Source organism: Cavia porcellus, unplaced genomic scaffold (genome assembly GCF_034190915.1).
Source record: "Cavia porcellus strain 051 isolate PalLab524CR breed Dunkin Hartley unplaced genomic scaffold, mCavPor4.1 scaffold_17, whole genome shotgun sequence".
In the NCBI taxonomy this organism is placed as follows: domain Eukaryota; kingdom Metazoa; phylum Chordata; class Mammalia; order Rodentia; family Caviidae; genus Cavia; species Cavia porcellus.
In genome coordinates this window covers 32,521,273-32,536,861 of record NW_026947500.1, presented here as the reverse complement: position 1 = coordinate 32,536,861, position 15,589 = coordinate 32,521,273, and the positions used below count along the sequence as shown (strand labels likewise).

Here is a 15,589-nt window from a genome sequence, read left to right as displayed (position 1 = left end):
CCTAGTCGTCGTTAGAACTGGAGGCACCAGCTGCGGCAGAAATCAACAAACCCACCACTACCAGCGGCCGGTCCACTGCTAGGCCTGCTGTTCCGAGACCATCACAGATTACAAAGGGATGTAAATTCTAGCCCAGCACTCGGCGAGGTTTACTTTCTACCACTCTTCTCTCTAGGAGAAAAAAAGTTACTGGCAAAGAGCACTGTGCACCTCATCACCCTTTGATCTGGCCTTGGGCCGTCCTGCTGCGGCTCCCTGGGTGGTCGTTAACCGCATATTATTTGACTGGTGAATGGTGAGCTCCTGGCCCCTGGCTGGACTTCCCCGGAAGACCACCTTTCACTGGGGTGTTCTGCTCACTTAGGCAGGGCGAGGTGTGAACCAGAGCATGGTTGTTATTTGCTTTTAATTTCCTGGCCTTAGGAGGAGAAGAGGGAAAGCACAGTGCTGAAGGGATGGAGTGCAGTGCCAGAGGCTCTGTGCCCCCCAGGGGTGGATGCAGAGGACCTGGTGCCTGTAGCTGGACCCCTCCCCCAAGCAGCTTCTCATGTCCATCTCCCAAGGTTCTCTTCGCTGGACCTCTTGGGCATCACATGTAGTCAAGAAATTTGATGTGTTTTAAGATGAGATTTTATCCACTTTGCTGCCCGACTGGTCTCAATTCTCCATCCTTCTTCATCTTACCAAGTAGCATCCGTTTGTGATACATAATAATACGTTCATCTTCAGGAGTTGGTGCACATACTACCATGTCTTACTCATTTTATTCCCCTCTCCTTCCATCCCCAGCCATTATCCCCAATGGGTCCTTTCTCCAATGCTGAGCTCTCTCTGATAGCTTAGCAAGCGCATTCCCTTCCACTCCCAGGTTCTCTCCATCTTGGCTTCAGCCCTCCTTTACCTTCACAGGCCCCCAGCTTCTCTGAACTTAGAGTGTCAGGAGAGCTGCCATTGAATGAAGTTTTTTGTCTTTACACCTCCTTTTTGGTCCTTTTGAAAAATATCCGTGCTTCAGCTTCCCAGGATTTTGCTCTAGGAGGACTAACCTACAACTGGGCATTCAGTGTACTGTATATAAAGTTCCAGACCAGAGAATGGAAACACTTTAAAGGAAAAAAAAAAAAGCAGAGAGAGTTGGATTAAGTGGGCTATTTGGAAACCCTTCAGTGGGCCAATATAACTTTTATTTTCAGAAACTTACGGATTGAACGCCACCCAAGCCTCCAGCTCCTAAGAAAACTGGCAGAAGAGGCCCAGCCTTGTGTGTTTCCTCACAAGGGCGGTAAAAGACTAATCCTCAGCATCCTGCTTGCATTCAAGGCAGCGGGACGGGCAGTGGCCTTGGCAGAGGGCTCTGCTGAACGGGTGGCTCTGTAGCTCTGCTGGGAGCCTTGGGGGGCAGGCCAGGAAGGGGCTCTCATGCACGGTGTGAGCAAGGGGTCGGGGCCCACCAGAGTCATTTGCCTCAGAAAGAACATTTACAAGTTTAGAGGGAGTGCTGTCAGTGGGCTGTTAAGTTGGGAGGACCCTTATGTCACTACGTTGATGACTTTTTGATGACTGGTCAAAAGCTGGACTCCAAACCTACCCAGCTCCACACAGAAAGGACAGCTTTACATTTACAGCTCGTGGCTGGCAGGAGAGGCGTGATTATACCTGGGAGGGAAATTAGGCCATAGGAAGTAGAAAAAGCAAGGTCTATTTGTTCCCGCTGTTGATGATTCAGAAGTTAGAAGGTGGAATGATTGGCAGGGAAAGGCTTGCAAGGGCCCCTAGTGCTCCGGCACACACAGGTCCATGGGAGGCCAGCCCTGGACAGCAGTTGACAGCCATGTTGACACAGAGATGAAATTGCCTTCGATGCCTTTGTAGTGAGAGCCTAGTTTGTCACCTCGTGTGCAACCCATCTGCTCTGGCTTGGAGCTTGCTTAGGAGAGATTCCACCTTTTCAAGCAGCACCTGGGAAAATTCCTGGCAGGTACCATGGGGGGAAGGGCAGGGCTCCTATGTACCTCAGTGGCGCCCTCTCTGGACACCAGTGGAGAATCACCTGGGATTGTGCAGCCCAGGGACCAGAGCAGAGCTCAGTGGCCATGGCTTAGAACACAGCTAGCAAAAACAAGGATCTGGTTCCCTAGGCCTCATAACTCTGTTGATATCCTGAGAGATGCTGGGAACTTTCCTGTTTACTGGCAGAATTCTTTTCCCTCCCTAAATCTCAGAGAAGGAAAGAACGACATTATCTGTTCTGTTCTCATCTGTGCAAAGGCATTTGGATTTCTTCACAAGCACTGTGAGAAGTCAGGAAAGAATACAGTCAGAGGAGGGTGACCAGTGTGGGGGACAGCAACAGAGTCGCTGAGAGCTGGAAGCAGCCAGGCTTGGGGACTGGCTGGGGGTACAGGAGGAGGAGCAATGGATAAGGGTGACTCATGCGTCTCTTGCTGGGTAACTGGGTGGCTATGTGCCATCCTCAGACAGCGGATGGTGGAGGTGGTGGCAGCTTTGGGAAACTGGGTAATGAGTTCCGAGATTCAAGGATTGGGCAACCAGTGTGAGAAGAATTGAGCGGTGAAGATTAGGGTTCTGCGTATTGGCAGAGCAATGTGGATAGTGTGACCGTGCACTATCGCTTCTCACTGATGATCCGAGGCATGCGTGTGGGCTTCTTCCGTGGCTCCTCATACAGCTGACCAGAACTGACGAGGCTGTCCTTGTTAGCTGAGAAAGAACCCACAGGGAAACATTCCAGCGTGCTTGCCCTCCATCATGACTGAAGTCAGCATGTTTTCCTAAGGGTTTTACACAGTGAGAGAAAAGAGATGCTTGCTTGCTAATTTCCTTTTCCAGAAGGTTCTTATCCTGAGTCTATGTGGGAATTTAGAAGAAAGAAAACTTTGAGGTATTGAGAGAATTTGAAGAAAATGTGTCCCGTGTTAACCAAGCAACTTCTGAGGAATGGGCGCATGAGGGACAGAGACAAATTTAGTATCGATGTAAAGGAAGGTTTCTAAGAGCAGCTGTGGAAGACAGGCTCTGGAGCTGCATCCTGGGCAGGCGAGAGGGGCCAGCACGACAGCCTCGCACCTGTGGTTCCACAGGCGACCTGTGGGAGTCCTCAGCACAGGCACCTGCAGACTCATCAAAAGCACAGTCCTGATTCCAGGTCTCACGATGGCTTTCTTCCTCGCAAGCCTCAAGCCCATATAGAAGCCCTCTCCTCTCAGTTATCCCAGGTTTTGGAAGGACAAGTCAGAATGTCATTTCACTGCGGGAGTCGAGAATTAAAGAGATTGAAGTTCCAGCCCCAGTTAGTTTCTGGTAACCGTGGGCAAGTTACTGACTTTTGTCTTTCCTAAGTTTTCCCCTCTGTAAGATGGATGCAAACAGTGTCTCCTAAAACCCTACGGGAGTCAGTGTGACAACACATGTAATTGACACAGTATTAGGAACAAAAAGTCCTCAATAAAAGTCAATAGTGGGCACTATCAATTATGACTGTCCTATCTCCCTCACTAGTAAAAATATTAGATGAAAAAGTCTCTAAAAAGTATAAGTTGCTGGTAGGCATGCTGGTGCATGCCTGTAATTCCAGTCCTCTGGAAGCTGAGGCAGGAGGATTGCTGCAAGTTCAAGGCTAGCATGAACTACATAATGAAACCCTGTCTCAAAAAGACACAAAAAGTAAAAGGTACTATGCAAAAGCTATGTTGTTACCAATTACTATTACTGATAATAGTTCCAAATTACTTTTGCCACAGTATTAAGTGAAAGCCCCAATGGGCAGGTGGCAACTGGGAAAATGGTAACAGTTAACAGGGCTGCCAACTCCCGTTACTGGATCTATCGGCATTGTGTTTCTCTCTAGGAATCCTTTGACAAATCAGCTGAATTTCCTATTCCCTCGCGCTAAGCGCTGAAAATTTGATCCACATGTCCCCGGTATTGTTTCTGTAGATGAATAAGAGAGAAAAGAGGGGCCAGGCTGGGCCGTCTGTGGGTTGTAACGAGCTGTTCCCTTTCCTTTTACTTCATCTGATGCTCAGAGCCAGCTCTTCCTAAGGTGTTTGGTTACTCCGCTGTCGGGGAGAATCCGTGCTCTAGAAACAGGGCCTTGCTAGGGGGTTGGGGGATCTGCTCATGTGCCGCCCGCTCCCTCCCAGGCAAACAAAGCTTTGCAGAGTCAGTGCTGGCCCCTGGCCCTGCCGGGATGGTGGTCCCTGCCACCCAGGAGGGGTGACAGGAGGGCTAGAGAGGCAGGAGGGAGGATGCTGTGGGAGGGAACACACGGCCTCTTCACTCAAGAAAGAGGAACACCCCAGGCCCAGCAGGTCTGTCCACGGGGAATGGGGCCCTAATGGCTCATGCTGCAGTTCAGCCTCATGCCTGAGTCACTGAACCGGGAAGCCTTGGGGGAGCTTGGACTCCAGGCTCGGGGCAAGTTAAGAGTTCCAGTTCTTGAGCCAGCACAATCCAGCTTCGACTCCTACCCTACCTCTCACCTGAGCAGGTTACTGACACCTTCCCTAAATCAGCCGCTCTGTATTAAAAACCGAGCCAGCAGTGCCTGTCTTTGAGAGGAGCAGAAAGAATAAATGAGATCGTGGAAATAAAGCCTGTGTTCCCTGCACAAAATAAAAGCAGTATGTACAGCCTGTGACAGAGTGTTGCTCTGAGCACCAGGCAGGTGCAAGTGGTAACATGTAGGAAGCCAGCAACCCTCACAGTGACCCGTGAGCTGGGCCTTTCATTATCTCCAGTTAACCCGTGATGGACGGACGGAAGGCTGAGACCACACTGCTGGTCAGGTGACAGTCTGGGACCACACCCCCGCTGTGCCCGTCCAGGGCCCGTCCCAGCCACGCTCTGCTCCCTGCCTACAGCGCTCCTGTCCTCCTCCCATCACATGGGGGAGCACGAGCAGCCTAACCTAGACTTGGCCACGTCTCAAGGATTCTCCACTTAGCTCAAGAAAGTTTGGATTTATTTTTTTCCCCAAAAATGACTAAAATCCTGTGGGTTTTTTTTTTTTTTTTCCAAAAGTTTGGACGGAGAAGCAGCCGTTACCAAAAGCTGGGAATCACTGTTGTAGAATCCCTGCCACTAGGACTCTATGACCACATGCTCGTAAGGAGCAACATGTCCTTTTAAACAGCCTGGTTTTGCTTTTCTGGGGCTTTCTGAGGAAGCTGCACAGCCCTCCGGAGGGATTTACAGGCTGTCACCCTGGGATGGGTCCTGACAGCTCCACTCTGCACTGCTGACGTGTTAATGAGAAACGCTAATTGGACTTGGCCTGGGCTGGGGCTTGTCCCCCTCTCGGAGTGGGGAGGGCACTGGCCCTTTCTAGCCCCTTCTTGGCTTGAAGAAGAAAGGAGACAACATGGAGAAGCAAGAGAGGACTCTGTGATGTCCCTGGCCTCTGGTTGGGCAGCGTGGTCACTCACCTCTGACTCAGCTACCCCTGATGGTAGCAAAGCCATGCCAGGCTGTCATTTGAGCATGGTGCCACTCAGGCACTCTGTGGATACTCAGCGAGTGGCCCCCAAACCTGCCAGGCCAGCTTCTTGGGCAACTCCAAGAAACGCCAGCTTCCTGGGTGCTGACCATAGCTATAAGTGGCCACTGCTCACACTGCCCCATAGCACCAGGCAGATTATCTCTTCAGGGCTCAGGTGATGCAGCCCTGGCCCTGCTCTGTGAGGAGCAGGACTAGGCCCGAGCCTGCCATGTGGGCTGTGGCCTCTGTGGAGCTTTCCCAGCTTCCTGCAGTGACCTCTCCACCTTGCTCCCGACAGGTGTCCTTTCCCTCCCGGCATACTTCAGTCCCTACAACGGTGGGTCCCTGGGCCACGACGAGCGAGCTGATGCCTATGCCCAGCTGGAGCTGCGGACCCTGGAGCAGTCTCTCCTGGCCACGTGTGTGGGCAGCATCTCGGAGCTGAGTGAGTGTGGCCTCTATATCCATTCGGCAGGCGGGGAGGGTTGGGTCCAAGAGAGAAGTGGGGAAGGACTGGCCAACTGCTCTCCTATGAGCACTGCCTTTTAAATCTTCTGACAGTCCTCCAGCCCCTGACCTCCCAGCCAAGTGCTTTTCCACCCCTGGGCCTTTGCACTGGTGGCTCCATCAGTCTGCTTTCATTGTCCCCAAATGCCCAAATACATCAATGCTTCACTCTTTGAAGCTTCCACCCAAACAGCACTTTATCAGACAGGCCTTCCAGAGCCCTTTTATAAAGAGCTCCCACGCTCCTTCCTCTGCCCCACCAGCTCCAGAGATTCGGCTTTGGGCTGCACACAGACCGCTGCTTGACACTTATATCTTTACTGTCAGTACTTTCTCATCTCCTTCCTCCTGAGTGGAATGTCAGCTTCATCTTCAGGAGGACAGAGGCTCGATCTCTTCTGTCTCCTGCTTTGTTTCCCAGTGCACGGCGGAGAACAGCCCCCATGCTCAAAGTGTGTGTACACACACGTGTGTGCACATGTGAGCACGTGCGTGTGTTAGAAGGAACAACAATGAGTCCTGACCCACCCAGTGTCGGTCTCCTGTGACTCCTGAAGACAGAAGTCTTCTCAAACACAACAGGACAAGCTGTGTCACATGCCACATCGCCCCTGTCCCTCCCTCTGAAACCAGAGGTTTTGCCACCTTCCCGTGGAGGAGGGAGGAGGCAGAGGCGGAGGTAGATATTGTAATTTTTCTCTGAGACTAAAGCACAATGAGGTTAGTGATACTTGGCACCCAGCACCGTGGACCTAGACGTCCACGCTGGGTTTGACATGCATTAACTCTCCGTATCTCACCAAGCCCAGCCCGCCCGGTAGCGTAAGAAATCTCACTCTTATATCAGGTCCAGCTATGCAGGGAGCTCGGGTGCTTATGTTTTGTCCTGTGCTCTGTACCCATCAAGATTTTAAAGCAAAGGGATAAAAAATAAGCAAAACACAACTCTTTTTTTTTCCAAGGCAGCCAGATGTTAGAGGCCTTCTTTCGAAGACAGTGCTAAATTCCAGACTCTCGCCTGCCGTTTTTATTTGATGCTCATAATGAGGGTTGGAAAGAGCAGAGTGAAACCCAAGCAGCACCTCTAATCAAGTCTTTCATGGTTAACAAGGGGTGAGGGCTTGTTTTTCCGTGCCTGGTGGGTGTTTCTGGGCTCCAGGCCAAGCTCCCTGAGCTGAGGATCCATTGATGCTCAAGTAGGAGGAAGTTGCAGAAGCACCCAGCACACTCCTGCACTGACCTGAAAGCCAGTCCGGCCGGCCCGGGCTCCTTCCACAGCCCGTGGGACAGGGACAGGGGCTGGAACTGCGTACAGTGCAACAGATGTGAATGTCTAGCAGAATGAAATGAGACATGCAAAGTGCAAGCCCGACTTTGAAAGTTATTATTAGATTAGAGAGCCATGAAATTACTCTGTCCGGTTGCTATGGATTTTTTTTTTAACTCCCCACTTGTGAACTTGTGAGGCAATCGCAGCTCGTGGACGCAGCTGTCCCAGTTCAGCGCACACTGTCAGAGGCATGGATGCCGCGCCAACACAGGCCCATGGGCGGTGGGGGGAACCCTAGCTCCGGAACTGGCTGGCTCGCTTGCTAGCTATGAGCCAATCACTGAACTGCTCTGGGCGCCTTTCCTCATCTATAGACAAGAAATAACCCCCTGCCCATGGAGCAAAAAACTGCCCAAGGGAGGCTTGGGTCCAACAAGCCAGGCGCCTCCAGGGCCTGCTGCCTGCTGTTCCTGATGCGCTGGGGAGCTCTCTGCTCCTGGCTTCTCTTGCAGGAAACCATGAGGAGCAGGTTCCCTTCCTTTCCTTGTTCTCTTGCCTGTATCCTGGCTAGAAGTACGCCGCCAACGGGTTCTCCACCATTAACAATAAAATAATAATAAAAGTAATTAATGATAATGGCTTTTCCCTTGTTGAGACTTTGGAATGAAATGTCAACAAGGCTCGTCCTTGATGCTATCGCAGACTCTTTGATTTCTCCTCCTCGTGGTCCTGTGGTCCTGCCAAATGTTATGACATTTAGACCTGCAGAAATGGGAGCCAAGTTTCAGCCTCCTGCTGTGCAACTGGCTGAGGCAGGGAGGCAGGGAGGCAGGGCAGCCGGCTGGTTGGGATGCCAGTTTCTGCCACCTAGGAGCCCGAGGGCAGGGCTGGAATTATTTCTGAGGGTTTCAGGGGCTCAAGACTCCTCCTCTCCTGGGAAATGTGGGGCAGTACTTACGTACAGGTCATGGTTCTAGAAGGACACGCTCTTTATGAGGTGACTATAGGATAGAGGAATAAGTTAATCACAGTGGCATATGCTTGTGATCCCAGAATTCAAGAGGCTGAGGCAGGAGGATTGCCATGAGTTCAAAGCCAGCCTGGACTATACAGTGAGACCCTATATCCAAAAAAAAGAAATAAAAAATCTGGTAATACTACTGTTACGTTCAGCCTTACCAAGTACTTAATCTGTGACAAAATGATGTTAAGTGCTTCCCATCTATTGTTTATTTGAATCCTCAAAATTGGAAGATACTATGATTTCCATTCTAAAGATGAGGAAACTGAGGCTCTGAAAAGTGCATTAGGGCACACAGGCTAGAAGTATCAGAGCTCTGATTTGAACCCACATGTGTCTGCCTCTGGAATCTATTCTCTGATCAGTTTTCCTGGTGATTTTCAATTCTGACTGGATATTAGAATCACTGAGGGACCCTTTACGAGCTACAGAGGCCAGTCTTACTCTGGGTGAAGGGAACCAAACTCTGATAGGAGCTGGGTGTCAGGAACTCGGTGCCCCCGCTGTGCTGGCCCAACCCCTCCAGGCAGCTAAGGACTTTCAGGGATGAGTGGAGCCTGAAGAACAGGGGGAAGAGGAAAGGGGAGAAGGGGACTCTTTCCCAGTGGAGAGCTCAAGTCTGGGAGTGTCATTTGTCCCTGCCTGCAAATCAAGCCTTCCCGGAAGTTGCAGTTAAAAGTGAAATGCAGATGCAGACGCTTTCTTCATTAGCTATCCAAACGTCTGCCCAGCGCTTCCTCTGCAGCACCCTGCAAGGGTCCCAGGGACAGGAGGGACTGCAGTCATCCCAAGGTCCCAGAAGACAGAGCTCCAAGGTGAACTGGACAGATGAACTGAGTAGCTCTGCTGCACACTTACAGAGCCCCGAGCCCTGGCACCGGCTTCTCTGGCCAACCTCGCCCTGTTGGTTTCTGCCACCTTCGGATCAGCCGTGTCTGGAGGCTTCCTGTGGCAGGGGTGCCGTGGAGGGGAGGGGCTGACCAGCAGGCGAGGCCCTCGGTTCTCAGGCCTGGGGGAGTAGTGTGCTAGCAGAGGCGCCCCCGAGGTGCCTGCAGGTGCCCGGAGCTGTTTCAGCCCATCCTGTCTCAGCATTGTGGTCTCACACAATGATGGGATGGCGTTTCCTGTCCAGGGCTGGTGGGATGTTGAAAAGACTTGAAGTGTGACACAGGATACGGGGACTTGGGACCCCACAGGCTCCAGTAGGACGGGCTGCAGCCCAGATCAGAACGAATGAAGTTCATGGACTTCGAAATCAAGGGTAGAGCATCCCATTCACTAACTGTACATACACCTAGCTTCCCTGGGACCAGGAGAATGCCCAGCAGCAGCAGAAAATGTTTATCAGATAAGCCTCAGTTTCCTCATCTGTAAAATGGGAGTAGTATTTGATACCCTAGAGGCATAAAACTCAAGTTAACTCGAATTTCTGAACAGTTGTGTCCTTGACCCCTCAGTTGAGCCCTCCATGAATGGTGCTGTCCATGGTCGTGGAGGAATGCAGGCCAGAGGACCCCTCTGCCCAGGGGGAATTGCCACAGAGCCCAGAGCCCTAGCATTGGCTGGTCTGGGCTGGGAGCAGAGACTCAGAGAGATTCTCAAGATCAGAGAGCTGGGGACAGGCCCTTGGGCTGGGAGAGAGAGTGGGGATGTTGAAAAAGAAACCGAATTAGCATAAGTTCTGGAGGAGGCCAGCCCTGAGCATTTAATTCATCTGTTAAGACAAGACTGGAAATGAAAGGGAAACCAAATTGCTATTGTGCATCTAGGTGACAGTTCCCACCTCCGCTGCAGACTCCAGGGTAAACAGTAATTAAGCGGGAGGGAGCTGATTCTCTGCAGCCACCAGCTTCCCTGGGAGCACGTGGGCTGTGAACTCAGACTTGGTCTTTGGTTTCTCTCCCCTCGTCCTCCAGGCGACCTGGTCTCTCGCGCCATGCACCATATGCATGGACGTCACCCTCTGTGTCCCAGCTCCAGCCCTGCCCGCCAGGCCCGCCAGCCGCCACAGCCCATCACCTGGTCCCCCGATGCCCTCCACACGCTCTACTACTTCCTGCGCTGTCCACAGATGGAGTCCATGGAGAACCCCAACCTGGACCCCCCAAGAATGACCCTGAACAACGAACGGTAGGCATCTGTCCTGGGATGAGCACCTGGTAGGGCATGTCCTCAAATATGCATTGACCGACTATATGACAAATGATTGATAGAGCGAGAGGACCTCGGGGCTGGCCACGGTACCAAGAGGAGGTGGCCAGGGAGGCCAGACAAATGAAGGCCTGATCTGTGCGCAGCGGGGTTTGTTTCTTTTAAACCCAGGGCAGAGGCAGCTTGGGGGTCAGCAGGGACTTCAGCCTCTGCACTGGGTTTGCCAGCTTAGCGCACAGCGACCAGGCTCCCTGAAACCCAGCTGCCTCGCCGTCAAACACAATGAAGGTAATGGTGAGCACCGAGAGCTAGCACCACCGGGAAGCACTCAGCTCAGCCGCAGCTGTCTGTGCTCTTGGTGAGGATGGTGTCACTGCCAGCAGGAATCCAGTTTGGCCCCATCCACTCATGTCACGGATGAGAATGTTGGGCCCTGACGGCTCTTTGATCTCCATCAAGCCAGTGATTGAATAACTGCAGGATCTAAGCCTGCTGGCCCCCACTCCGTGCTCTCTCTCCACAGAGTCCCACCCTTGCCTTTCCCAGCTGGGGACAGGGCTGCTAAGAACAGACGCACAGGTTGGGAGCTGCACAAGGAGGAGCCAGCAGGGACTTGAGCGGGGGATGCAGATGGGGCTCCGCTGGCCTGTGGACAAGATGCCTGTTCAAAGTGCTCTACTCAGGGTGCCTTTTTAAATCTGCTTAGAACATGTGCTTTCTGTAGCTGCCCTAAGACCACGTGTGCTGGCCGGAGCCTCACCTGGGGCCACTCAAAACGGAGACCGTCTGTGGGCTCACAAGTTGTGTGCTTGAGGCCCAGGGTATGGAAGGCCCCACGCTTGGCTTAGGGAGCCCCATCTGCGCGCTTCAGCTCACAGCAGGGCAGGAGGACAGAGGCCTGCAGGCTCCACCCACCCGGGAGAGAGAGAGCAGCTGGGGTCTTGGCCAGCTGCCTGCTGTACATGGCTGCTATTGGTGGCACTGGCCTGTGAGCCACAGCCAGGCTCACTTTTCCCGTACCTCCACACTCACAGCACCCACAGGTGATGAGGGGAGTTCCTACACTACGGTCCCCAAAAGCCCCCAGGAAAACCCCAGCAACACGGGAATCTGGGGGCTGTGGCCTTGGACCCAGGTGGCCTGGGAACAGATGATGGCTCTGGCCTTCGTGAAAGGCTCTTGGGAGCTCTGTGCAGAGTCCAGGCCTCTCCTGGCCCCCTTTCCCCAGTGCTGAGTGAGGAGTAGCTGGGAGGCAGGTGAGTGAACAATACAGTGACTCAGGGCTCCGTGATGGCACACTTTATTCCCCGGGGAGTGGGAAGGTGCGTGGAAGGCTGAGCAGGGCCCCCTAGGCCTGGGTGATCTTCGAGCAGCATCTCATAGGAGGGGAGCCCTGGGCCGGGCCTTTCACCCCAGTTGTTTCTGTTTTGTGGAGAAAGTGTATGGCTGCAGGCACTGGAAGGGAAGGAGAAAGGGCAAGGCTAGCATTGGAGTGGGGAGCAGAGGCCACTTGCTTACTGTTTGTGGAGGTTCCCAAGGGTGCTCGACCCAGACCCAGGCTCTGCAGCAGAGCCACTGAGCTGCTGGCCCTGAGGCTGTGATGTGGCTCTGGTGAGAGTATCCTGGGCCCGAGGCTCCACCACACAGCACCAGCCTCTCCACAGCTTTAGTATCTGTGGTTGTAACAGCCGCACATGGATGATAACATACATGTGCATGTACTTAGACACCTAATGACCCCCAAACCGCCCTGTGGCACAAGTCAGCTGGTTGCAAAGGTAAGTTTCTATGAATCATTTCAAATGAGTGTTAGAGTCCTAGGAAATTGGAGTCACTGTAGAATGGGAGGAAATACACAGTTTTCAAGCTTCTGTACTAAAAAGGGGATACCGTAAAAATACCCGAGTGCACAGGCAGCCCAGGTGCCCGTGCTGGCCGCATTTCTGGCTGCAGAAGCAGAACCTGCCATTCCTCCTGGTCACTGTGACAGGACAGACTTGGGAAGCCTTGCAGACCGGGGCTGGGTCCCCTGGCCGCTCATGGTCCTGCCACCAAGCCCCCTCTCCAGGTCTATGGGAAGCCCTTCTCTCGGGTGCAGGAGGTAACTGGAGTCTGCCAGGGCTCCACAGTGCTTCCGTGAGTTTGGGGCCGTTCACTCCAACCCTCCTTGCTTCACCCTTTGGCATTCCTTCCTCGGTCCCACCCCAGCACATGAGCAGTGCATACACCTGCTCCAGACTGGACAGTGCCTCTGATTCTAGATGTGACAATGGCTGTGTGTCTGAAGGCCTTCTGCAGGCCATTGAGAGCCATGCAGGCCCATGCGGGGTTGAGCAGTGCCCTCTGCTGCTTTGCACATGTGGGTTTGGGGCTCGCAGCAATGGTACACAAGTACCTCTGCTTTGAATACAGACTTCTGACTCCTGCCATTGAGGGGCTCTGTGACCCCAACCTAGCAGCAACAAAGGGAGCGGGAGTGCTGTGGTCACTTCCTTGTGTGGCACTGTGTGGTCCCCAGCTGCTACATAACTGAGCAAGGATGAAAACCAGGCTTCTGGCCGCAGGGCCTTTGCCTGTCCCCATGCCAGGCTATGGCTTTCTCCACTGGCTGCGCCGAGATCTGATCCCAAAGCTCTAGGACTACTTCAGAGGGCCCTGGTGTTTAGGGCTACCTCCTCCAGGGTATTGCAATCCTGCCTGCCCCTCCTCTCCCAGGATTTCACCCTTGTCACCCTGGGAAGCTTCACAATTGGGCCCTCCCTGTCCCCTCCCAGGATGCCTCTCACGCTGGCAGCTTGGCCTCCCAGGCACAGCCCAGCCCAAGGCAGGGTCCAAAACACAGGCTTAGTCACAGCTGCTGCCCTGCAGGGGGTGTCAATGCCAAGATCAAGCCCAGAAAGTGAAAGAACCTGCTGTCAGGGATCCAGGGAGATCGGAGGACAGCGACAGCCATCTGGCTCCATGTGGTCCTTGCTGGTCGGGCCTAGAGGCAAAGGGACAGGCCTGCTGGGCCAGCAGCCTGGGCAAGGATACCTCCTCTGTCCTCATTCTCCTGAGGAATGAGAAGAGGGCTGTAGAGACACGCGGGAGACGCCGGAGGCCTGCCAGCCGCCAGCAGATAGGCACGAGATGGTGGCATCAGGCTGGCTGGAGGGAGACATGCCAAAAGTGCTGAGGGCAAGGTAGACAGGAGGTGAGGCGGTCCTTGTCATCAGAGGACCACCGAGGCTGGTCCTGCATGCCAGGCAGCTTCAGCAGGGACAGGAGCCTAGCTCAAAGGTACCCTTTGTCCCAAATTCCCACAGAGATTTTTTTACTGGGGCTTCTGAGGCCTGCACAAGGGTCGAGGCTGTGGCCTAGGTGAGTTCCTGGCAGAAGGCACATGTGTGTGGCCCAGCTCTCAGCTGCCTTGTTCCAGGTCCTGCAGGCCAAGAAGGTTCCAGAGAATATGGACATAGTTTGGAAAAACCAGCACCAGCGGAGTACTAGCCCTTTTGGGTCTCACTCAGTGCAGCCAAAGCCCTCGCCTGTGGCTCCTGAGGTTCCTAAGACACAGCTTCTCACGGTCCCCAGGTTGCCCTAGGGGTCTTATCCCCGCTGTGTTGTGGCAGGATGAAAGCCAGTTTGTCTTTCTGGACCTCAGTTCCTCCTCGGCTGTTTCTGGTTAAAAGAAGCCGTGGCGCAAGACGCTGTGAGATGCTTTGCTCAGTCTGGCACGTTGAAATGTGCTTAGTAAATAGTGCTGCCCACCCTCCTCCACCTCACTATCGTGATGGCGGTGAACACATGTTGTTCGGGGGGGGGCACACGTGACCCCCAGAATAGGTGCTCTCTATTACGATATCGTAAACATTCCTTTTCATCTTTAAAACTTTTGTTATGAAAATGTCAAACATACACTAGAGAAAATAGTATAATAGACCCATATGTATCTATTGTCACCCAGTTTTTAACCGTTATCAGAAAAAACATGGATATTCCAAGTCTGAAGCTGATCCAAGGAAGGAAATTATAAAGAGCAGAAATTAATGAAATTGAGACAAAAAAAAAAAAAAAAGGTACAAGGAATCAGTGAATCGAGCAGTTGGCTCTTTGAAAGGATGCAAGAGGGATCTGGGAGATGGGGAGAGGGAAGAGAGAGGAAAGGAGACTGAGAAGGATCAAGATGTAATGTGTGTAGGTAGCAACCCCCAAGGGTGAAGGTGTCTACCACGGCTCATGAGCATATACTAATGTAAAGGGAGTGAAACTGTTACCAACTCATAACCCTACTCACTCATTTCCTATCCCTCAGATTACTCCGAAAAGAATGCAAACATCATATTTTATCTAAAACTACTTTGCATCTACTTTTAAAAGACCAGAGTCTAAAAACAACCATAATGCCATTGTCACACTTAAGCAAAATTAACAATAATTGTGTGAACAACTGTGCACCTCTCCCATTCCTACCAGAGATCATGTCCTTCGTAAATACTTCAGGAATTTTTCTCTAAAAAGTAATAACCCCTTAAAAGCGACTACAGCACAGTCATCAAACTTAAGGTAGAGAATGATTCTTTAGGAATATCAGATATTCAGCCAGCACTCAAATTTTGCTGTATGTCTCTTATTAAAAAAATTTTTCTTAAAGAGAAAGAAATAATTAAAAAACAAAACCAGGCTGGATAGGGTGGTACACCACTGTCATCCCAGCACTTGAGATTGAGAGGCTGAGACAGGAAGATCTCTGCCCGTTTGAGGCCAGCCTGGGCTACAAAGTGAGTTCAAACTACCTTGAACTGAATAGTGAAACCCTGTTTCAAAAAGGCAAATAAATAAACTATGCTTACAGTCTGCCAAACATTTTTTTAACAAGTTGCTTTTTGGTCATCAGGATTCCCCTTGGAATGTCCAGATTTCTCCTCAGGAGAATGTCAAGTCCATTGAGCATCAACCATCCATAAGTATGTAGGTCGGCATAATATTTCTTAAATTGTGGTTCCCAAGTCACACCTGGGAATATTGAATTCTTATACTGCCATATAATTAATATTATTACTAAGATAACCCCTGCTGTTAGTAACAGCACAAGTACTTACTAAGGTCACTGCTCCCGTGGGTAATAGTACAACTATGAATAGTGCTGCCCTTGCAGAGG

The 15,589-nt window shown here is 52.1% G+C and overlaps 1 protein-coding gene across 1 annotated transcript in view; it reads left to right on the top strand.

The window, feature by feature from the left end:
- Abtb2 (ankyrin repeat and BTB domain containing 2) overlaps nucleotides 1-15,589 on the top strand; it is a 160,646-nt gene that overhangs the window by 114,960 nt on the left and 30,097 nt on the right. Inside the window, exons 2-3 of the mRNA XM_013145960.2 lie at nucleotides 5,799-5,945; nucleotides 10,215-10,428. Of these exons, the coding sequence (XP_013001414.2) occupies nucleotides 5,799-5,945; nucleotides 10,215-10,428 (361 nt within the window). The remainder of the gene's footprint in view (nucleotides 1-5,798; nucleotides 5,946-10,214; nucleotides 10,429-15,589) is intronic.